Source organism: Symphodus melops, assembly GCF_947650265.1.
Source record: "Symphodus melops genome assembly, chromosome: 6".
In the NCBI taxonomy this organism is placed as follows: Eukaryota; Metazoa; Chordata; class Actinopteri; order Labriformes; family Labridae; genus Symphodus; species Symphodus melops.
The window spans coordinates 2968743-2993521 of NC_136696.1; the positions used below are offsets into that span (position 1 = coordinate 2968743).

The 24779-nt window shown below is 45.5% G+C and overlaps 1 protein-coding gene across 6 annotated transcripts in view; it reads right to left on the reverse strand.

Moving 5' to 3' along the window:
• Nucleotides 1-22890, reverse strand: part of hipk2 (homeodomain interacting protein kinase 2) — a 72291-nt gene extending 49401 nt beyond the window's left edge. For 4 of the 6 annotated variants that reach the window (XM_079346013.1, XM_079346012.1, XM_079346011.1 and 1 more), the window contains exons 1-2: nt 22493-22890; nt 4805-5975 (exon numbers count right to left, since the gene is read on the reverse strand). In XM_079346013.1, the coding sequence (XP_079202139.1) occupies nt 4805-5975; nt 22493-22511 (1190 nt within the window). In that variant the 5' untranslated portion in view covers nt 22512-22890. The remainder of the gene's footprint in view (nt 1-4804; nt 5976-22492) is intronic. The other 2 variants (XM_079346009.1, XM_079346008.1) reach the window with 1 other exon arrangement.
• Nucleotides 22891-24779: the final 1889 nt, after the last annotated feature.

Consider the following 24779-nt stretch of genomic DNA (forward strand, 5'->3'; position numbering starts at 1 on the left):
CACAACAATAACAGGAATGCTCTGGCGCTGAATGGTCACCAGCTGGAGATATAAAGCTGAATAAAACACAAACTAAGCAGAAAGTCAGCACAAAAGTAGCAACGAGCCGCCGCAGCAGCAGCAGCAGCAGCAGCAGCCACCCAGGAAGGTTGCGCCTAATGAAAGCTCATCTGCATTAGTAATAATCTGACACCACGCTCGGGGGGGAAGACAGAGCTGTTCCAGGTACTGGTTAGGAATGCAAAACAACGACCTTCTGCACACCCCCACCTCCCTCACTTTGCCCTCTTCTCCCCCCATTTTTCCCTCCCCGTTCTGAATACTTCCTCAAGAACCTTCACGTAAACAACACCTGCGCTATTAACAGGTTTCCACTGAGCGAATCTGCCTTTCCGTCCTTTTTTTCTAATTTATTTTACTCTGTAGCAACCTGATCCTGGCATTTACCCACCTTTCTCCCCCTCATTTAAACACACGCTTCACAGAACAGTAACTAATAGCAACCTCATTCATTAAAACACCCCTTGATGTTTCACATGGAGGCAGGATAAATGTGCTGGAACGCCGGCCCTTGTCTGTCTGGTTTTGCAACGCTAACAACAGATAGAGAGGCAGATAGACAGGTGGGGCAGCGGCTCGTCTTACACTCAGCCCGAGCAGCCATGCACCACCTCGGATGGTGATAGATACATATTTCATCAGTTATAAAGGCTAAGCCCGATGGTGTCAGAGATCGTACTGTAGCATCGGCTGCGCCCATCTTCACTGCCTACATGAATATAGAAACAGGCTCTAAAAGTAGAATTCAGATGGTTCGTTAATATGAGCCTGTCTCCTGCAGCAGGCCTCCACATTGACAGCAATCTCAGTACACAGACCCCTCCAGATGACATCGGTGACATCAAGAAGAAAGGACTCCCTTTCAACCAATCACACTCTTTTCATGCACGATATATATATGACAGGCTCCACGTTGGGTTTCTCATGTACGTGAAAGTATGTGCATGTTGAGTAACAGGTACAAGCTGGCAGCTGCTCACAGGTATGCAGCATACTGTAGCTTCAGGCTTTTAGGAGGTTGTAAATATTAAGAGGTTTAATTATGAGAGGACATTGATCCCTCTCTGTAGGGTCCTGTCTTGGACATGTAGAAATCTGTAACACCGCCACTGGGAGAAAAGCGTCTGCGCATGCAAAGAAAGCTGCTGGTATGTCGGGGATTACTGACAAAAACTTTACACAGCTGTTCCCAATGCCCACACACCTCGGTGCACGCTTCAAAGAAGGGGGATTGTATGAGAGTGAAGGTCGTTATTTGCCTTTATATCAATGCTATGTGTAGTCTAATGGAATGACAGTGAAGAACATACGGATGAACAGAAAACGTGATGTAGCCTTTTGATTACGTTCACGACGGTTGCAGTGGTCGCGTGCAGACTATCATGCACCGTGTAGAAACATCACTCCCCCTCCCCATTGGATCGAGGTGAATTACCCGGAGAATAGCCTACAGCATTCTCACATCAGCCTACTCGGACTCGCTATGAAAAAAATGACTCGAGGTCTGGCAGGAGAAACTCTGGGGAGAGTCCGAGTCCGGAGTTTTTCAGGATATTTACATGTGTGTTAAAAAGGGATTGGGTGACCTTTGGACAGTCCAACAGACGGTCATGTAGGGTGAACGAGTCCGTCTACATGTAACACCTTCCTTTCACTCATCAGCAGCCACCACGAGACGGGCTGCTACCGGCTGTCCCGCCTTCAGAAATGTTTTAAATAAACTGAAATAAACATCTTCCAACCATTCCACGGCCTCAGTGAGATAAATAGGACAAACATGGCCAATTGGGACAAGACAATAATCCCTTTATCTGACACAGGGTAAGCTTGACTAGCCGGCTTACTGGTTACATAATTAGCTATAGGCAAGAAGGAAGCAGGAAAGGAGATGAGGATGAAAGAAGTAGGAGCAGGCTGAGGTCAGTCAGGTTGATGTAATCAGAACATAAACACCACACAGTGATTAAGAACTGAAGACAATAACACAGGGTAGCAGAACACGAAGAGCTGAAGGCTGTAATAACACAATTAAATAATGGTGGGAGACCAGTTAAGGTCCATGTGTGAAAGTGTGACGGACGTTTGACGAGGACACTAGCCTGTACTCAGGCGAACAAAGTAGAAATTCTCAGCACCCTGAGATCTGCTCTTGCACACTGCACATCACTTGTTTACCTTGAACACTGCCGTTTTATTTGCATGAGTCAACCTTGTGGAAAATCCATAAGTCATTTGCAAGGCTCTAACCGCACATCGCCGGCAAATACCAGATATGACGTCCAAGATGCAAACAGCCATGTTCGAGGGGCGTGTAATTCACTCCAAATGGAACAGGGCAAGAATTAACCGAGGGAGTCTTTGCATTCAAAGCCTCTGTAAGGGGCTTAATTTGAGTCTACTACACCATTTAAAAAAGGTTTTCAAAAAATCATCCCAGTCACTTTACTTCATCAGACAAAAACAAGGATTTAAGTGGACTAAGACGATACGCTGACTTTCCTCGAATCAAAGCACACACCAGTGGGAGGTTTTTTCTTTTTTGCTGCTGCTGCTGATTTGGAGAAACAGCAGCCAGCTCGGTTGCAGCTGGAAAATTCCCACCTGCATGTCTGCCTTAGAAAAGGTAGCGTCTGTTGGTCCGAAACAGAAACCATCCTGCTATCTTCACATCTGAAAGCATCAAAGATGGTTTGATGTTCCCTCTAAGCTTTTGAACTCACCATGAACTCCACCCGCAGCAGCAGCACTTTGTTTGTGGCCCAAACTGCTCTCGATGCTAAGACGCCCGTAGTGCTCCTCTCCCATGAGCTCATGCTTTGAATTGAAATGCAAAGGCTTGTCTGCTTCCTCCCAGTGAGTGGTGGGGCAGTAAATCAAACCTTCTCGTTATGTCACACTGTACTTCATGACATTATGAAGTAATTACATGTAAGCACACACACTCGGCAAAATGCTTCAGACTGGAGACTCGCTGTCCCTGGTCAAAGTTTGGGTGATTGTTGAATCATTTTCTCGTCAATGTCAGCCTTTTTTTTTTCCGCTCCTACACTGCCAAGAGGAAATTAAGGCAGGATCTCTCCACTCTCTTGTACTCTTCACTCTCAGAGAAAACAAACAGGAATATTTTATGGCTTGCTTGTTGACCTACGGCCCAGGAGCAACTCAAACAGGCTACTGCTTCTGTTTGCTTCAGGATGAGCGACTTAAACTGATAAAAACCGCACTGCCCCGTCGACATGTACGGGCCAATTTCCATACAGGGATCCTAATGTGTTTAGGAGACAGTTTGAGAGGAGCGTATTAACAAACAGAGTTTGGTAAAGAGAGCTTAGATCAAATAATTCTGCTGTCAGACATGATTAAAGTCACAGCCTGAAGATCTGCAGATTTCTGAGCTGAACATGCAAAATCACCACTTCTCGTTCTTTATGCTGTAAGCCGGCCGTCATGTTTCATCAGGACACAGCGGTGCTCCGTTTTAAAAAGCCAGAGACAAACTGTAAAGACAACAAAACCTAACTACTCAATCAACACCAGCCACTAAAAAGGGACCCAAAAACTTCTCACAGACAGAATCTGCACTATGAGCAGTTGCAAAGCCGCCACCTGGCGTGTGTGTGTGTGTGTGTGTGTGTGTTTATGTGTGTGCGGTACCATCGACACACACCTGTTCTTCCCCGGCATCAGGCCTGAGCCTCAAACAAAGCTTCTCTCTGTACCGACATGGACGCTGTTTGATTTCTCTCACAGTTCCCCTAATGCTTCCTCTGCTGAAACCTAAACACACTGTTTGCTATGGGCGAGAAAAAAAAAAAAAAAAAAAACACTGGGAGAAGAAAGAAAGACCTTCCTAGGGACTCATCTGGTTCTAATGCAGGGCCCGCTGGTGTGGATTACAGGCATGTATTACAGGAGAACTCAAGCTGACCCCTCATCTCTATCCCGGGGGAAATGGTAGCCAGCCACGGTTATGGGGGGCCGAGGGTCCGGGGGGTCTTGGGAGCAGAGGGGTGAATAGCAGCCCGTGGGCATCCTGCCACCCCACATGATTGAGGGAGTATCTCATATGCCCGATTCCACACACGCACTCCTGAGAATTTTAAGAGAATTTCGCGAGGACGTGCCCTGAAATCCTCCTGATCTACTTGTTCACACGTGCAGCTCACAGCAGGAGACTTGGGGGGGGTGGGGGGGGAGGGGGGGTCTCCTGAGGCAAGCCATGACTTAAAAAGAACAATGTGAAAGTGTCGGACTAAGCAACAGAACGCTTAACATGAAAACAGGAGAAAACATTTCCAAAAATGGCCTCTGTTTAAGATGTTTCCTTTAGTCTGCCACCTCTTTATCATCAAGTCAGAACAGTCCTCTGATAATCATCCGAGTCATTCTAAAACACTTCCTCACATGAATGCAATAAGCAGCTGATCGAGCCTGGAAGTATTCCCGCCTGTCCCACAGCGGACAGGTGTAAACAAGCCAACAGGAAAAGGCAGAATGTGAGTGAAGAGAGAGCGACAGCAGCAGCTCATGAGCCTGGCAGGGAAAATAAATGTTGGTCAAATAATCCGTTCTAGCATGAAAACATTCCTGATAAAGCCGGGATGAATCAAACGAAATGCATGAAAGCAGGATGATCATGAACAGGAACAGGCAGCTCCTTTCTTTTTGCCATTTTCTCTCTGCTTTGGCAATGTCCAAAAAAAATCCGTTAACAGCAAATCAATGCAAAAAGTTTTTCTCTTACCTGTAGTATCTGGACTGCAGATAGGTGGAGCACACCGCTTTGGACACATGGCTGGCAGATCCAAAGTCGATCACTTTGACCCTGTAGGGCTGTCGAGACGGGTCCACAAGCATGATGTTCTCTGGCTTTAGGTCCGCATGGATCAGCCCCAGGCTCTTCAGCTTCATTAGCGCTGTGGCCACTTGCTGTAGCACGGGTCTGATGTATTTGAGCGGCAACGGGCTGAACTTGTTCTGCTTGAGGAAGTCGTACAGGTTCTGCTCTAGCATCTCAAATACCAGGCACGTGTGGTTCTTGTGCTGGAAGCACTCGTAGGCCCTCACAAAGTTGTAGTCATCCGCACTCTCCGTGCTAAGACGCGCTAGGATGCTAACCTCGATCTGACCCTGGCGTGCATATGACGGGTGGTTTTTCAAGATCTTGATAGCCACAATCTCGTTGGTGCCCCTCTTCCAGCACTTGACAACCTGTCCAAAGGTTCCTCTGCCCAAGAATTCAAGCACTTCATAAGTGTTGGTCATGGAGCAGAGCACTTCATGCTGCACCAGCTGGTAGTCCCCCTCGCTGTTGGAGCCGCTGTTCTTGGATGTTGCGGTGGAGGTCGCAGTGGCCACTGTGGCCACTGTGGCTCCACTGGCTGCTCCGTTCTGGATCATGGGTGGGCCGTGCTCCTCGATGATCTGCACACTGCTGTTGTTGTCGAGCTCTTCACTCTTACGTTTAAGCCCGCATCTCTGGTAGGTGTCCAGAAGACTGACCGTGCTACGGCGTATCAGGTTGTGGACACCAATCCCACCACCCAAACTCCCACCGCCCCCACCTCCACTGCTGTTGCTGCTGCTGCCTCCACCCCCGCTGCCCAGGAGAGACCCAACGGCCCCCGAGGTGCTGCTGGCGGATGCGACCACGATGTGGCCCGCGCTGGCTGGAAAGATGAGCGCCTGCTCGTAGGGCAGGGTGGTGCTGGCGACCTGCAGGGAGCTGTTGATGCCAAGGGGGCCACTGGTGGCCGACAAGTTTTTGCTGCTGTTGTGGCTGTAGACTTTGCTGTGTGTGCCGTACCCTGTCATATCCCAGTTGCAACTCTGCTCCACCTTCAGTTTCTTCACGCTAAAGAAGGCACTTGATTGGAGAGTGTGAGGGGAGAACACTTGCACTTGCGAGGCCATACCTGTGAGAAGAGGGGGGAGGGGGGGGAGGAGGGGAATGAAAGTGAGAAGTTAGGAAATTGAGAGTGTCTGAAACATGAGCAGAAGCCAAAGCTTTAAATAAAGACAGCTTGGGTCAGAGCGGCTCGTTACACACCAAGCATATATGCCGCATGATGTGCAGCACGTTAACTTTTTTAACATCCCAGCAAAGCAAAAGCATTAAATAACCCTGAAAACGTCACGTAGCATTTGGTTGCTTTGGCATGAAGTTGCGCCTCAGCAACACCATTTCTATTATGGAGCATCAGATTCCACTTTATTAAAAGTGGTGGGAAAGGCATTTTTATTCAATGTCATGAGAATTTTTTTATGTTGCTGTATAACATAAATAAAAAGCAGAATGTTTGGCAGAAAGATAAGCGGGTTTAGATTGAGCAGTGCAAACCACTGGTTCATGCAGAGGAAATGCCTTTTCCCCAATGTTCCCATCTGCAGTAAAGTAAATAGGCTGAGTGAATACTAAAAGAATATCCTTTCATGGGACACTCCACAGAGACAGCAGGGCAACACAAAACGGCACACAAAAACAGCCCCATGAAAAAAAAAAGAAAAGAAACAAAAACTCATGGCATGATTGCAATTTCCTTTCCCCACTACACGACCCAGCCTTTCAATTTATTGGTGCACGATTACTCGATTTAGGGAAGGAGGTGGAAGGAGTGACTATGAGAACTAGGGGCATTGAACTCCCTCTCAGCTAAAGACCCCGACGACAACGAAACAAAAGCAAAACTGCAGCGAGGCCGTGCTCTGAACTCCTGGGAACAAGCTGCCTCAGAGTAAGCAAAAAGCTTCTCCAAGCAAACAACTGCCCAAAAATAGTCCCGTTTCTTTATCTCCCTCTTTGTAAACAGGCCTGTTTGTAACACTGAAATGATTATTACAGCACAAGGCAGATTATGTGAGACTTGTCGTAATGCTACGTTTAAACAGTTTCCAGTAAAAAAACAAAATTAGTTTACAGCTAACACACTAAGAGCTTCCACCTGGCCGTAGCAACACCCACACAATTAGACCTCGCCGTTGAACAACTGATGCGTGAATCAAAAGAATTTAACGGTCACAGCTTGCACACAAACACTAACAAAATCCATGCAAGCAAATAGTTGTTAAACTTTGTATGCTGCTGCAAAAAAAAGCAGCTGTAGTGTGTTTAATAGACGCCTTAAAAGCTGGGAAAAGTTTTATGCTCAGAGCTAATTAGAGAAACATTTCCCCCAAGATGAGAGGACGCTTTTTTTTTGTTAATGTGAGCTCTATTGTGTGGACAGAAGGCAGAGAGGAGGGGACACACTGGTCACTTTGTCATTATTAGCCCTTTGAGTGGTGATGAGGATTAATTCAGGAGGAAGTTGGCGGTTCTCCACCTCTCTTTGTTTCATTTGTCTTTTTTAAGCATCCTCACCTTTCTTTCTTTCTTTCTTCCTCTTACCCTTTTAGAATCTATTCAGTCTCTCTGCGGCCTTGCTTGGACTTAGTTATCTGTTCGGTCATCTGGTCTTAGCACTAATGCAGCAGGATTGAAACTGTACATCAGAGGGCTCACTGTAAGCCTGCTGGGTGGTGTACAGTAAGGTAGCATAGTACCTCCATGCATGCTGAGGAACTTAACGTGCTGCCATATATCTGCATGTTATTAAAACATATTCTATTTTGTGCCCATGCCTGTTCGCATCCTGACCGTTCATGTAGGTATGACTAGTCCAGAGAGGTAATAAGGATTAATAGCCGGGAGGCTATTAGGGGCAAGGCTCTCTGCTAATCACATAAGCCCTGAAAGCCAGATGTCACTCCTTGGATTACCAATTCCTGTGCCTGGACTTTACGCTAAAAATAATTTGAATGATGGGTTACGTCACAGCGCGGCGTCAACACAGTGTGACCGAGAGTCTGTGACGATAATCACAGGCACAGGCTGATGAACGCAGAGACGGATGGACGGACACAGAGCCGGGCCTGTTCCTCTCATGGAAAATTCCAGCAATACATATCTGCCAGCGTGATTATGGATAGCTCAGGGTTTCACAAGGCCAGATTGAGCTGCTCTTTGCATTAGCATCACATGAATTCCTTTTTCAACCCTGGTCTTAGTCACTCATTGACTCTCTGTCAGTTTTTAACCCCGTGGTCAAAGAGTTCACTTAGCACCGCCTTCACCGGTCAATGTGCTGAAGGCCACACACATTAACCAAAACAAGAAAAACATTGCTCACAAAAAAAAAAAAAAAAATCTCTACATGCACTGGCTTGTTAAAAAAAAAAGTGTAACGCTAGTTTTTCCACCAAAAAAAAAGAAAAAGGAAAAGCTGCAGAAGACAGATTCCAGTTTGGAGCCCTGTGCGAAGATAAGTAATGAAATGTACCAAAAGTAACGAGGTCAGATGGTTCAAATGTTATCTCATGACAACATACACAGGCAACAATGTGAACAATTAGACTTCATTGGAAAGGCGGCTCCAGTCCTCATGAATCACTTTTCACCAGAGCTGTTAGTTCAAACATATTTATGATCTAGTATCTGAACAACCAAAACCCTCTAAACTGTTGTCAGGAGAAAAACACAGAGCCAAAGCCCTTTTCCTTGAAAACGTCCTCTTGAAGTTTATTTGAATTTCTGAACTCGACGCCAAGCACAAAACTGTAAAGGTCCATTGTTGTGCATTTACAATGTTGGAGCGCCTTCAGTAGCCAAGGCTTTCCATTTAGCATACCTAAAGGAACGCTGTGTGTCCCACATACTGCAATTAAGCATGCCGGAGAGGCATTTCCCTCTGTTTAGAGGCAGCATGTTGAAATGGTGGTAGTCAATGTTTTCAGGGAGATTACTCCTCTGTCAGGGGTTTGCTAATCTTCTTTTTGGGAGGATCAGGGCCGTTCTGCATGCCATGCAAGGGCGAGAGACGGACTGAAAGGAGGAGCGGAAGGAGAATAGGCCGTGAGTGGCCCTCGCATTCTCGCCTGTGACCTGCTTCTGTTTACCCTCCTTTATTAAAGCCGTCATTTATACTCCCCTGACAACGTGACAGAGAGTATTGACGAGGACGCTTTAGACCTGCCAACGACTCCTTTTTAATTACAAATACTCTTCGAATAAAATGTTGCTCTTGATTCAACTCATCCAGTCCCACTCGCTCTCTAGACAATTCTAACTGTTTAAGGTTGAGGTGAAAACTGAATTTTCCCTGCAATTACAAAAGTACATAAAGGGAGACGTTGAAATGTAAAATCTCAGAAGACCTGGTCTGTCTGGTCATTGTCCCCAGGTCTGGATATATTTGGACTACATCCTGAGGACTTATGGCGCCTGATGACCCAGTCTCTTTACTTGACATCCCAGTGTCCAGAGGACTGGAAGGTTTGGGGGGGGGGGACTGTCTAGACAAAGAATTATCTTACATTAAACCTTCAGTGGTGCTCAGCTTATCACACCTCCATCCCTTTTCTGAACAACCTGACACACACACACACACACACACACACACACACACACACACACAACATACAACATAACGTGTCTGAGTGACGTATTGGATGGTCAGAACAGCTTTTAGACTATTCCAGTATTGGATAATCTTCTCTGGGAATAACCAAATTAATCGATCAAGTTGGTGAAACGGAAAGTTAAATTCTGTTTAACTGACTTTAGTCTAAAGATAAGAAAACACTAAAAACCAGGCCTGCATGTCATCTCCTCTCTCTCCCCCGATCGATTTCTAACCTTCTCCACAGTCCTGTCCATGGACACGTCTGCATATTGTATCCAGGTGCTCTTTCATTTTGTGCATGCATCTTTCATTTGAGTGATGTTACATGAACACAGGACTCTCAGACAGAAAGAGCCACTGATGGGAAACCTGTTGTGGGGACAGTGACCGAAGCTCTGGGGTTAAACACATCAGTGAATGCACCACTGAAGAGGAACATATTGTCCATACCGAGCTGCCCAGCCTTGTGTTCCTGCCTCCTGTCTGAGTTCTGCCCTCGGTGGGGGAGCTGGAGCTTGACGCTGCATATCTCCCTCTCTCTCTCTCTCTCTCTCTCTCACTCCCTCTTTCTCTCACCCGCGGCCACTATTGACCATCCTAGCAGCTTTTTTAGCTCTCTCATCTCTGCTTATTTATAGAATAATGCATCAGATGAGCTCACAGGGAGATTCTGTCACGCAGGCTGCTTTATGCTCATCCTGGCCACAGTATTTGACCAGTTGAAATTACCTCAGCATTTCTCTCCACTCCCTTATAAAACTCACAAATAGGACACATATCAAGCTACCACACTGAAGCCTCAGGGCAGATATGAATGTTGTCTGACCGGCACACACACACAGGACCTCTCACACTATAAATCAGCCACATGCCTGCTAGCCTGTGTATGTGACACTCCCTTAGCTCTCCCCTTTTTGGAAGCAAACAGTTAAAGACACAACATGCTGTGTTAGCTTTGAGATAACGTGTTCGCTCAGCAGTCAGGCACATGCATCAACATATGAGCGAGAACAGAAACATGCAAGCAAACTCTAAATAGAAGAACAAATATACATTATACACAGCTGCACAACTTCACACTAACTGATCTAAATACCTTTAAACTTTAGGTTGCATGTTAGCAGTGGCAGCTTGTGTAAGTTCAAATATGAACATTTCTAAATTGAAGTAAAGCAGAGAGGCCTGGTGTCACAGAGAAAGTGTCGTGATAAGGAGACTGCTATTCATGGTGTGAGGGTCGGCATAAGACGGCTGGTGTGAGGAATGTTTATGTTGTTTATACTGCCGGGTCAGCCTCCAACGGGCCCTGAACCAAGACGCCGGGTGGAGGAGAGGGGCGGGAGACAAAACAAAAGGGTGGAAGCGGAGTCGCTTTGCTTGAGCTGGATTTCTTATTAATCAAATCACGAGGGTAGCAAGTGTACCGAGCACAGCAACCAACTTCCTCCAAACTGAAGAGAGAGAGAGAGAGAGAGAGAGAGAGAGAGAGAGAGAGAGAGAGAGAGAGAGAGAGAGAGAGAGAGAGAAAGAAAGAAAGAAAGAAAGAAAGAAAGAAAGAAAGAAAGAAAGAAAAAGAAAGAAAGAAAGACACAGACAGAGTTTGAGCAGTAGCAGATAAGGCGTTGCGTGTGCTTTAGATAAGAAGAAACTGTTTGTTCTGTGCTGAAGTCTCGTGTGAGGCAGCATAAATAAAGGAGGGGTCTGAAACGTGCCCGACCATAAACCAGCAGCACCTGTTGACTAAACTGCACGAGCAGTGACGTTGCACCGTGTGCATCAGGATGTGCACATTTGACTACGGTTACAGTGAAAGGCCGTGCAGGGACGCACACCTGATAAGCAGCCGCTCTGCACAATGCTTATCATTTACACACAGCAAGAAACGCCCCACTAACAGCACACTTCCTCTTATGCCATTAGTACCAACAATGACAGCTGGACACAATGTTCTATAATGAGATCAACATATGAGAACGGCAGGCGAGAAACAGAAAGGCAGCACAAACAATGAGGGAGGACAGGACACACAGATGAGCACAATGCAAGGCCAAACATGGTACAACGGCAAATTGATCTACGAGGGGGCAGTGCACTATGGATTATGTTGCATGCTGACTGTGTTGTGCTGTAATGTACACACACACACGCACACACACACACACACACACACACACACACACACACAGGATGAATCCAAAGAGTCCATTTCAAAGGAGACAGTGTTCACTGCTCTTTAAGATGTGTCATAACCAGATCGGTAAAGAAAGGGCCTTCACTTCATAAAAGTCAAAACGTGGCCTGTAAAAAAACGATGCCATATTGTACTCACACGTGCCTGCACACACACACACACACACACACACACACACACACACACACACACACACACACACATACACACACACACACACACACACACACACACACACAAAGCCAGAATCTCTGATAGCAAACCAAACACAGAGGTCAACATTCATCCTGTTGTTTATTAAACAAAAGGCCCGACTACAATCACGTTCATGAAGAAGCATTTCACAGATTTGAATTCTAAACTTTTAAATGTCGACATCATACAAGTAGAAATCCAACCATGCCCGTACCTGTTTTGATACCATGGTAGGGCTGGGAGATGAATCGAAACCTCTGATCAACAAAATCTCACCCATGTCAATTATTTCAATTGTTTTTAGACAGAGTCACGTGACCACACATCCAATCCACGATATGGAAGCAACGTCCGTCATCTGGGCACATTTTGTCTTCTGGGAAGACGACAGCAAATTAAATAAATCCATCCAGTCCTTTGCTGTGTGGTCTTCCAACACAGAGAGAAAAACGAGATGGATCGTGGTAAATAAAACTCCCTCCCCTCCACTGCTACATCCTCCCACGGACTCCACCTATTGCACAAAACCTTTTCAGCGTTTCCATTTGAATGTTTTTGGACAATCAAGACCCAAAGCCTGCCTGCAATTTTTCATAGGATGCAATCCTCTCCTACACACCTGTCTTATGAAATAGACGTTGTTTTATTTACTGTCAGTATACCTTTCAATGCTAGCGCTAATTAAGCGGTCGTAACTTTTTCTTGGAAAACCAAGAAGCATGTATACGCTAAGCTGTCTCTAGATCGGCATTTAAAATATCATAACAATCCAACAGCAAAAACCTGAGGGACAGTAGAAAACAAACACAAATAAAACAATATAAGATATAAACAATCCTGAAAATATAACTTTCGTGTGTGTGTGATCCGTACCTTAGACGGGTGCTCACGTTGGGTGGATGTTAAATGCTCTTTCCACCTTGTTAGTTTAGCACACACAAAGTAAGACAAACATATGTGTCAAGGGGAAATGTTGATTTCAATTGTGCAAATTTAGAAGGAGAGCGACAAACTGCAGGGGAGAGAGGAAAGGAGGAGGAAGCCACAGGCTGATATGTCAGCTGGAGGGAGCTGGGCCTTGGACAACAGAGGACAGCATCACTGTCCCACCCTGCCGTCCGGCCCTGTCCCATGGAACAGACCATTAATAATGTGTTTTTTTATACGAAGGGCTCAAAGTCTGTGCTGTATTAATAGCACACAGAGAAAGCTTAAATAATGCACACCACGCCTTCCTGCACCAAGGATGCACCCAAAAGCAAATGCACACAGCTCTTTGCATGTGTGCAATGTGTGTGTGTGGGTGTGTGTGTGTGTGCACATGTCAGCAGGCGTTAACCCACAGACATGCATCTCCACATTTCTGAGTCTCAACATGTGTGTGTGTGTGTCTATCTGTTTGTGTAAGACTTAAAGTGCTTCCTGCACTGTTTGGCTAGCTTTAACATCATAGCTATGTATCAACAGCACGCAAGTCACCACGACCCCAGAGCACACACACACACACACACACACACACACACCCAGATGGATTCATCTGATGCCCCACCCCTTTGAAACCCGACGATGAACCCCAACAACAGAGGAACCAGTCTGACCTGACCAGGCACCTGGGGACCAATCAGACACAGAGACAGAGTATTTCCAAAACAGGGCTGAACACAGCTGAACTCAAACAGCAAACGATACATGTCTAACTGAAAAAAGGAGGAGGGATTCACTCGGAAAAGTGGCTCTGGAATAAAAAATCAGCTTCAAACCAGGATGGAGCAAGAAGTTTCTGAACGACAAGTGATGTCACACAAGCTGGCTGCTCGCTGCTTTTTGATCACGTCACATGCTAAACTAACTTTTAACTCCCTCAAAGACGACAAACCCAGATGATGTGGTTTGCTCTCCTGTCTCACCCAGAATCCTCTCCCTCCCTGTGCCCCCCTCTGCTATCAAACACACAGTGGAGGGTGCACATGCCTCCCTCGGCGAAAGGAGTGTGTGATATTTCAGCGGGGTGTGTGAAGCTGCTGCTCGGGGGCCTATTAAGGCCACAGATGAGACTCATTTAGAATACAGATGCCTTTTTCTCCCTCTAAAATGCCTCAACATGCACTCATAGTTCAGGTGACTCATGATAAATAGTTTTCATCTCTTTTCATCGCCTTCTTTTTAACCCTCGCTCCTCCTGTTGCTCCTGTCATTCAGCCCGACAAAGTGAGGGAGCCCACCGTGCTTCACTGTATATTCAAACGGCTCTTAAAAGATTATAAGAGACACACAAACACGTGCCCACATACCAATTTAGGGTAAGGCATATGTGTCCTTAATCCAGCTGACATAGCGCGGTAAACATGGCTGTTGAGCCTTTTTGGCCACACAGCTGAGGAAATAAATATGGCCGGCCAACTCAGCCCTCTGCTCCTGATTCAGCGTGAAAATCATGGCTTTAGCAGATTATATTTTCAGTGTCCTCGCAGTCACAAATAGCAGCCAAAACCGGGCCGGAAATGTCTATTCTGACCATCAGTTTAACACCCACACAGTGAGAGGCCGAGACTTACAAGTGCACATTTTCGTTCGCTTTTATATGAACGTTTAAAACGTTCAAAAGGAGAATCAAAGTTGTTTATTTTAAATGCCGGGACAAACTTTGTTCAGAATCAGCTCCTTTATTGTTGTTTGGGTTTTTCTCCTCCGGTCTGGGCCCTCGCTGAACTTCCGGCTCAGAAGTAGCTGAGAGGGATTTTAACCGATGGAAAAGATGAGCCGTGGGAAGCAAGTCAATAGTGATTCATCTCACCGTAAGATGCTTTCTGTGAATAAAGATAGAAGCGCTATTAGCCCGTTAGCCTAGCGGAGGTATTTTTTATTTGTCCCAGCGATTAACATGCTGAAAGGGTCTGAATGAGATCCATGTTACTGAGATGAACGCCACTTAGTGCTGCCATGTTTATGTCCAAACGTCTTTTAGTTGAATGCTTGTGCTCTCAGGGGCTCAGACAGCGTAATGAGCTGAGGAGCAGCTCGCCCTGCCTCCACCGCTCTGGAGCAGTGAAGAGAGGAGAGCAGGTCGTCAGAGCTAAAGGTCAACGCTTGGCCTTTTTTCTGGGCCACTTCCTCGGTGAAGGAGTTGTGATCCCAAATGTAGGAGAGAGACAGGTTATAGGGAAAGAGGGGTGAGATCTACGACCCCTCCACCACCACCACCCAAACATAGCCACCACCACAGAACACACTCTCAGGCCGCTGACCCCCACCAATCCCGAACCAATCCCGACCCTCCCACAAGCGCCCCTGACCTCAGGCCGTGCCCCCCGAGCACTGTGGGCCTCCGAGAAGAGGTTATTCATCTCTCTGCAGGCCTCCCTCCCCTCTTTTCTGCTTCACTTTTTCAATCTCTGTCACTGCGTATCTCTGTGTCACTCTCCTCCCTGCTCTCTGTCTCTCAGGCTGAATGGAGGGGTCAGTTCAAAAGGCTGCCAGGCAGAGCTGCTGATGTGCCTCAGGCTTTGAAGTGAGGAGTGGATCTAAAAGGAGTACAGCCTGTTTTTTTTTTTATGCTGCACACTCTGCAGCTCAGAGACGTAAACGGGGAGTTCTTTCACTCTTCCTGTTGAGCACAGATGCATACCTCACTTTTTTAATGACGGGCCATGCTTGAGCAGAGGAGTGTGCCAGGTACATTTCTGAACTGTACACGTGTTCAGTGTGACGAGCGCCAAAGACTTTCAGAGACGATTTTGTACGTCGAAGCTGTTTGTCTGGAGGTTTAAAGTCCGCCCTCAGCTCCAGCTGTTTGTCTGTCATTAGGACGACTTACATCCTGACAGGATGAGACAGCTTTCCCAATGTGGTGACCCTCATCGGTGGGCTTCAAAATACCCCATAAATAACGAATGGGTGACTTCACTGAGCCTAACTCCAAGTCTTATAAAGTTTACATAGCGAGTAATGCATGCTTTTCAAACACACATATTCACCTGTCATGAGCTCTTTAACCACGGACATAAGAGGAAGTTTAAAGCATGTATGAGCTGAGTCCTGGAGTCGTGTCAGAACGTCTGATTGAATCAGAAGTTTGTCAAACATCTCTGTCTTTCAACATTATCTCTTAAAAAACTCAGAAAAACTTCCCGCTCGCAGTGGCAATAAAGAAATCATTACTCTCTCTCTCTGTTTTTAATGTTTTTTAATGTAATGTCGGCTCTCTGTTAATCGAAAAGATAAAGAGAGTGCTTCGCTTAATTTCACGTCTGATTGTGAAAACCTCGGAGAAGATTCCTAGTTGTCGTTCCACCTCCTGCAACTTCAGACAGGCAACTTGTTCGTGTAGTTTGCAGGGAACAAAGGACCCCCCCCCCCCCAAAAAAAAAATACGCCCTAATTCAAATCCAGTTAATAAAACAAGGGATGAGTGCCTTTCTGTGACACTAACTGCCACATTTGATTCCTATTTCTGGAAAGCATTTCATCACAACGGCTTACACGGTGAGAGAATAATGAGTATTAGAATTAGAGTAAAAATGACAATCTTTCTCTCTATTTCTCAACATGCAGCATGAGAGAGAGAGAGAGAAAGAGAAACAAAACCAGTTTGAATAGGGGGGAATGGATGATTGAGAGACACAATAAGAGAGCAAATAGTTCATGAAGAGGCAGCAGAGGAGAAGGAAGGGGCCAAAGCTGCTCATTTCCATGCCTGTTGACTCTTTTGACTAGCGCGCTCGTTGTCTGTTGCCGTCTCCGCTCTCTGCTCTGTGCCTTTCCGCCACCTGGCTCCGGACAGAAATGGGCTCGGGCGCTCGTCTGAGCTTTGAAGTCCTTTGGTTATCAGCCAAGCGTAGCGCTGTACCTGCAGCCATCTGTGAAGGGGCCGCCAGCAGCCACCCATCGCTTCACTTCCCGTCCACCGAGAGGGTCCGGAGCCAGAAGTGGTGAAGGGGCAGCGCTGCTTAGACCACATTGGCAGGCTTAAAAAAACCCCAACCTTTGTGCTATTATCTTACTGTGTAATGATTCTCTGCTCATTTTAGTATCTCTGTAAACACCTCCCCAGTCCCTCTGTACATCCCCCCTCCTGACACGCCTCATTCTTCGCGAAGAGGAGGGAAACTGTGGAGGTTATGAGAGGATTGATTGCAGTGACAATCGGGATCTTTTGTTTGAATGAAGTGGCTGCGAGTGCACCAGTTGCTCTCAGCATCACATTCAGAGCTTTTGAAAGTTTGTTTTTTTTACGCTTGTACCGTGTCAGGTTGAAAGGCCAAAACAAGCTTGATGAACACAGCAGCAGCAGCGGCGGCGGCGGCGGCGGCGGCGGCGGCGGCGGTGTCAAAAGCACTTGTACGGGTGGACATTATCACAAACAATAGGATTAAGACCTGTGACAATGTGCACCACAAACAAGCTGGTGGTGCAGTTTGGGGGGGGTTAGCGATGGCAATAAATAAGAAGAGCCATGCTGGGGGGGAGCGAGGCGGGAAGCAATGGGGGGGGGGCTGTTTGGGTGGGGGTCATGATTACAGAGAACAAAAAAGCTACAGTAGTTAGACCTCTTCTCAGGCCAGCCTCCAATTACACACACACACACACACACACACACACATAGATACGAGGGGGGGGGGGGGGGCTTCCAATCTGGCCATCAGGCTGTTGCTGAAGTGTCACATGGGCACCATGTGTGCTGGCCAATGGCCTCTCGGCTTATCAACAAACAGAGCGGGATGGAAGGACTGATAAGAGATAGAAGTGGGGGTGGGGCAGGGGAATGCAGGAGGGTGTGGGTGGGAGGTGGAGGAGGGGGGGGGGGGGTCACTGGCAGACGATGATTGCAAAGTATGAGATATATGGTATGCGAGCAAAATGCATCTCAGGCTCATATCGCTCAGTGCAACATTACAAACATACAGCAAAGGGATTTGACACCTTGTAAAATGCTCTTTATGCTGGAGGAATCTCGGGTGTAATTATTACTTAACAGGCCCAAGTTAACAAAAGGCCTCACTCAGCCTGAGCTGTATTGAAAAGCAGTAAAATGTGAACCTTTGTTTGAACCGTGGCAGATCAAAGCAGCGAGTCAAAAGGTGCAAGGACTCTCAACGTCGTACTCTTTAATAGACACTCCTCCTCGCTGTACAACACCCACTACATTTCTTTAAACAGGAAGCGTATTTTTCAATGTGAGGGACATATATGTGAATAACAACCTCAGAAAATGTCAGAGGCAGCCTGTGCTGAAATACTTTGAGTCTCCGAATCCTTAAAAAGCCACAGGTTTTGTGTTTAAACTATTTTAAACAGGTGAACTTTGATGAGTTTGATTCCATTAAAGAAGAGAAGTTTTGAAGCTGTTACAGGCAGATATTAGTTGTTTATTTTTCTCTTTGCATTTAAAGAGACACACACACCAAAACAAAGCGATCAGAGAGAGCTGGTCTCTACAGGGTCACAGACCTCCTCTGCTGCTTCCTTCATGTTATATTTAGACCAAAGCTCAGAAACACAGATGTTTCATTTAGAGCACAGAGGACTGTTTGGAAAGGTGAAAAAATGGATATAATATGTCCCCTTTAACTTGAATGTAAGAGGCAAGTACAACTGATGCCTGTTCCAGCAGTTTCCTCTTCAGCAGAGCCTGGAGTCGTTTAACTGCTAGTCAGAGCCAGAGGCAGCTGTTCCCCACAATCTGACAACATGCACAGTGAGAAACAACAGTGCAGGGAGGGAAAAAGGCCTTCACACATGCATGACAACCAACACGGAAATGCCTTGTGTAAGCAGTCGGCAGGGTTGAGGCTCCCTCCATCGCAGCCCCCCCCCCCCTCCCTCCCGATAAAAAACGACTAATGTCAGCAACTGATGTGGTCTCCTGCTTCAAGGACCTCAGACCCGGCTCGCAGGGTCCTTTCACACAGAGGTCTGAAACATATGGCAAAAGCACTATAACTAGAGGCTCACTGTGAGAATTAAAGTCCCATTGAATCTCCACTGAACATCCCCAAAGAAAGAAGTGGAAGATTCATGTGCTGGAGCGCTGAAGGCACTTTGACTCCGAAGAAATTTGCTGAAGAGCGTATATGAAAAGTTAAGCCTGTTGAAATAGCCAGAGGTATCTGCTCATATTCAAGGCTGGGCCTCTTGTGTCAGGCTGGCCTCTAACCTGTCATTTCAGTTCAGCCTGACGTTACCCTCTCCAAACCCCCCCCCCCCCCCATCTGTTTCTAAAACCCTCAGATCACACCTGTGAACTATTTCAGAACATCAGAGAGCTCGCATATTTCTCAGTCTTTAACCCAGAGCTGCACACACACACTCTTCACAAAACTCACATTCTATCTCCCTCCAAAGCCTCGGCTTCCTCAACTAAACGCTTCAACAAATCAATAGCAAAAGAATCCCCGAACACTGGATTTCACTTCCTTTTCAGATAGGAAGCTTTGAATAATGCAAAAGCAATACTTGTAAAGACAGCTTATCCATTTTCATAACCCTATCTGAGCAAAGCGCCAACCCTATCTGAGCAAAGCGCCTTCCAAACAAGTCATGAGGTTATGCATCAGGTCAACAAACAGATCAAAACGTCGGCTGAGTGAAAGTGAAAAAAAAAACAAGAGATAAACATTGAGAGAGGCACCTACACAGATTTGTGAAGTGATGACTGTTCTTCCCTGTGAGAGATCAGCCGTTAGCTCCCCTCCTTCCTCCTCCGCCCTCGCCGGGCCTTTCTCTGTCTCCAGCATGGACAGTGAAGAGTTAAACACACCACTCTGCCTGTCATAACAGTCAGGAAGTAAGAGACCCTCCTCAGTTCCCCTGACTCTGCCACAGGGTGCAGCCCTGCTGTGGCCCCCGAAGGCCCCCCGGGGTTCTTCCTGCAATTCTAATCAAAGTTTTAAAAGCTGCAACCTTGGACTCAAAGACTGGGCCGCAGCCTCTGAGGAAGATATCAATCAAGCGGCTCCAAACAAGCGAGAAGGGGAAGCGGAGGGAGTCAGTTTGTGAGAAAGTCTGGGTCGCTCTGCAGGGTGCATAACCTGTACCTGCACACCAAGAGGAAATACAGAGTCACATTAAGGCATAATGGCTGTGCTGACGGATAAAACATTAATCTGCCTATCACCACCATCAGCAGCAGCAGCAGCAGCAGCAGCAGCAGCCTCTGACTCATACCCTGTTATTTTTTTTCCAGGCAGGAGTGAATGAATCCTCTCTGGAATCATTTGGTTGACCTGTGATCTACAGTGAAGTCGCCCTCCTGCCTGGTGCCCGTCTCTGCAGCTGTCTAATCCTCTCACAGGCCTGCTCTACAAATGGGAGATGGCACATGTGTGCAACTCGTACACAGATAGAGACACATGCAGGCATGCAGGCATGAGCTCATAACAACATCTTCTTAGCTGGGCAGAAAGCAGTGTAGCAGGAAGGGTTTGGCCGCGTCTGAATATTAGCTTTTCCACAGCTGGAGGCTGCTGGACCTGCTCCGATCATCAGACATCCATCAAGGTGTCAGTTTGCGTTATGAGACCGAGCTCCCAGGGTGATCAGAGTGCCGCCCGGCCTGCCAGCAGCCCGCCTGATGGCCTTCTGTCTGAGCCAAGAAGGACCAAAGGCAAACACAGAGAAGAAAAAAAAAAGAAAAAGGCAAAACTGACAGGGACATGGGCAGAAATTCACTGAAGTGCAAACACCAATGAGCTTCATAAACATTCCTCAAAGTATCAGCTTTGATTAAACTAATAACTCCTCTAAATGATCACAAATGTGTTCAGCAAAAAATAACAAATGTCTCCTGTTTTTTTTTCCATAACTTGAAATGATCAAAGAAAGAAGTTAATCTTCAAGATTTTTAGTTATTACTCTCTCTGTAGCCGAGGGGCTGAGTAATCACCATAATAGCCTGTCTAAGTCTGCGTCAAAGACCCCCCCCCCCCCCCCCCATTAAAAAAACTGTTTTCCACGGAGACTTTGGTCATTTCCATGACTGCTCCACATAACAGCGCTCTCCAACACTGAGGAAGACAGGCGGGGTAATTAATTCCCCCTGCCGCCTCTTTCTCTTCCCTCTCCATCTCTCGGTGGTGAAGGGAAAAGCCGGGGAATGTAATTTACACTAATTACCTTTTGCATAGGAGTCTCGTTTCAACTTTTTCTTTTCATGTTGAAACGACGTCGTCTCGGGCTATGCCTCCAAGCTTCAACACCCCCCTGATGAAGAATCACTACAATATTCCTCCAGTGACATGAGCTCACAGCACCCTGCATGCAGCACGCACGAGCCTTTTAAATGTCCCAACTTGTTCTGCTCATATTTGCATTGCTCACATTCAAACATGTAGCGTATTACTTTCCAGTAGTTATGTTTTTGTAAATATTGATTCAACTAGAAAAGACGGGGTTTCCCTTTGACACCAGCAGAGGGACTATAGAGTACACAAGAAGATGTCTCAAAAATAAATACTTTAAACGTCACAGGTCAACATTTGTTTTCAGCTTTTAACTTTACATGAGCTCTTTTTATCAGCATGTGAACCTCTGATAATCTCTTAAAATATATTGTGAGGGATTAGCAGCCAAAGAGGCATTTCAGCAGGCTGCAGTGCCTCTGCATGTTGCATTACTACAGCTGGATTTAATCATAAAACTGCATGCAAATGTATAATACTGAAGCCCCTGTTTGATCACAGTATTTAATCTGTCGGCAGTGTGTCTGTGTGTGTGTGTGTGTGTGTGTGTGTGTGTTTGTGCGTGTGTGCGAGCGAGCGCGCGTGAGTGTGTGTAGTTGCAGCTGGACCAGCTACAAACCAACTGGTGATCGCCAATAATAATGGTGCAGCTTTATAACCCACCTTGCGCAACGACAATCAAAGACACAGTTCAGTTGTATTTGTTAGATTGTTAGAAGAAAGAAACTGAATGACAGCAAACAACCCAGAGGAGCACGCGGGGAAGCAGCCTCGCAATTGGATTAGTCACAGCTCCAATGCTGCAGCGAGAGAGAGAATATATGTTGGATTTGAAGCTCGTTTTTGGACTCCGGAAGGAGAATAAAATATGTGAATTAATTCTAGGAGCAATAACGCATTTGTGTGTGTGTGTGAGTTTGACGGTTGGTGTTGGAGAAATGGACAAATAAAGGAAGAATGAGAGTAAATAAAGGCGGACCGATCGGTGTCCGACCTTCTCTCTCCTTTTTAAAGCACATTTTTTTTGACACCACGAACAAACACGGGGACAGCGATATCATGTCTGTAGAGCATGTTGAACACTTGCATGCGTGTCTTTGACCTTATTCATTAAGCCTTATCAGCGCTATTTTAACAGACACAGCTCAGACTGGCTCAGTATCATAGGCTATTTACTATTCTCCTCTAACTGCGTTTAGCAGCTTGATACGCTCACAGCTGCACGTTATTTCACAGCACACTTGTTTAATGTTTAAAAAATATATATAATAGAAATATGTGCTGAAGGATTTAGAGCAAAAGAGCCCAGGGAGCACCGCATCTCTGCCTCCGGAGCAGCCGCAGTTCACTGCTTTCACATTGATACAGTCGACTCAGCGCGCAGAGGAAGAATCAGGAAAAAACAGCAGATATTTAAAAAAGCATTTTACCTTCGTATACAGGGGCCATCGGTGCAAGGATTTCTGTTATTCATGGCAAAAAATGAAGCGAGATTTCTGCTCAAAACTCAATGAAAATCTGCCATCTTGAAACAGTGATGAGAGAGTCGCCGCGGTCTCCTGCATTACTGGCCCGGTTCATTAGTGAGGAAAATGCTCATAATTCATATCCAAGCGTTTGCAAACGTAGAGTCCGAGGTGAGAGGAGCGACCGAGGAGAGGCTGCAGCTCCGATCCGACCTGTGCGAGCTTCTTTCTCTCTTTATTCTGGAGGCTCGGAGGACGAGCCGCGGTGACAGGTCTACTTCAGCTATTGTGCGACATGTCTGTGGAGTGAGGAGTCTCTGCAAAAGTTGCAGTGGTCAGAGCGCAGCGAGTTTGGTGTACAGTGAGAGAGTCGAGTGCCGATCGAATCGATGCAGGCAACGAGCAGATGCATCACTCTGGATTAGAAAAACAATGACTAAAATATGAAAAAGAATCTGTTAGTGCCATTATTATTGAGGCTACACATACAATAATTCTCTTTAAAAAAAAAGAAAAAATGTCAACCTTTAAAAAGAGAGAAACACGAGGATAAAGAGAGGATTACCACTACGTTGTTATTTAAGTCATTTAACACCAGGAAAACATTTGAAAACAAAACAACCAAAGAATATTTCATATTTTTATTCATCAAGAGTCAGGCAAAACATTGAGAAGTAAAAATAAAAAACAATATAAATAAAAAAAAGAATAAGAAAAGACCAGGGGAGAAAAGACAGAGTGAAGGGGAAAAAAAATGTTTTTTTTCAAAGACTTACAAAGACTTACATTGCTGGCTTTGAATATATATTTTGAGTTTTTCGTCAAAGATTTTGAAGTTAATAATGTATTTGACAGGGTTTCACAATTTACACATGCATGCACAATCAGACAGACACGCAACAGAAACATAGAAGCATGCACAACATGAGCCGTTCATTTTCAAATATATTGTTCACGTGTTCAAATTTATGCAGCATCAAATGTATGCACAGTGTTGATACTGTTGCACAACCTTGAAAAAAAGTTTTTTTTATTTGATTTTAAGATTAAAGGGAGTTTTTATGTTTTTATATGATAATCTGATTGTATTTTAAATCCTCTTTAACTATAAATAAGGATGACGTTTTTTCAATAAATACATAAAACAATAACTTATAAATAATAAATGACATGTTAATGTGGACATGATGTGACTGCAGGCTTTTTTCAAACTGCCGTTCAAACAGCTGTTGACATCATTCTCGTGTGCGTGTATCATAGTGCGTGTGTGTGTGCGTGTGTGTGTGTGTGTGTGCGTGTGCGTGTGTGTGTGCGTGTGTGCGTGTGTAGGATGACTCTGCGGTTGATTGGTCGCGCCTGCGCGAGGCTGCGAAGCGCTCCTACAGAAGGCTGCTTCACTATGACGACATGAGATTTGCACAGAATGAACTGGAGCGGAATCGGATTACATAGGCTCACACAAATGTGAGTAATCTGTCATTTAGCAGCGACCCTAAAATGCACTCACGGCAAAGCGCGAGGCGACCTCTAAATTAAACATGTGGATTTAGACACATGGGCGGGGCTTCATGTGGCAGTGCATTGAAGCAGAGCAAATTCCCCCTATAGCATCTAAGAACAGGAGAAAGAACATACACAAGAAAGCAATATAGGCCTCTGTTGGTTTCTATAGAAATGTGTTATGTCATCATTGTAGGGAAAAACAAGTAATCCCATTGAAATCACAAAGTTATTTTTGTTGGTTCCTTTCATCAATCATGACCCTGAAGGTCAACTGCACAAATATTTCATGATTGCAAAAAAAAACAAAAAGTCCTTTTACCAGACACAGAAAGAACCAGCACAGTTTTCTGGCACAACTTCTCGAACTGCCGGCTGCATGGAGAGTCAAAGGCTAGAAGATGTCAAAAAAGTTCCAGCAACACTTGAAGTATGATAATGATGAATAACTTTTTTAAAACTTTAACTAGCCCACCAGACACAGGGGGAAAAAACTTCATATTTAATACATCTAATAACTACTTTAAGTATTTAATAAAAGATCAAACATATATCACTTACCGCCACAACAAAAACACATTCATCCTATGCAAAAATTATTTCAGCAAAAGCCTCGTCCTCTGCAAAAAAAACCTTCCTCGTCAAAATACTAAAAGTTATAAATTGTTTTCAGTGTTTCATGTTATACTATTACTTATTATTATTATTTTTAATTTAAATGTCTTTACTGTTCATTAAAGAAACAATATGT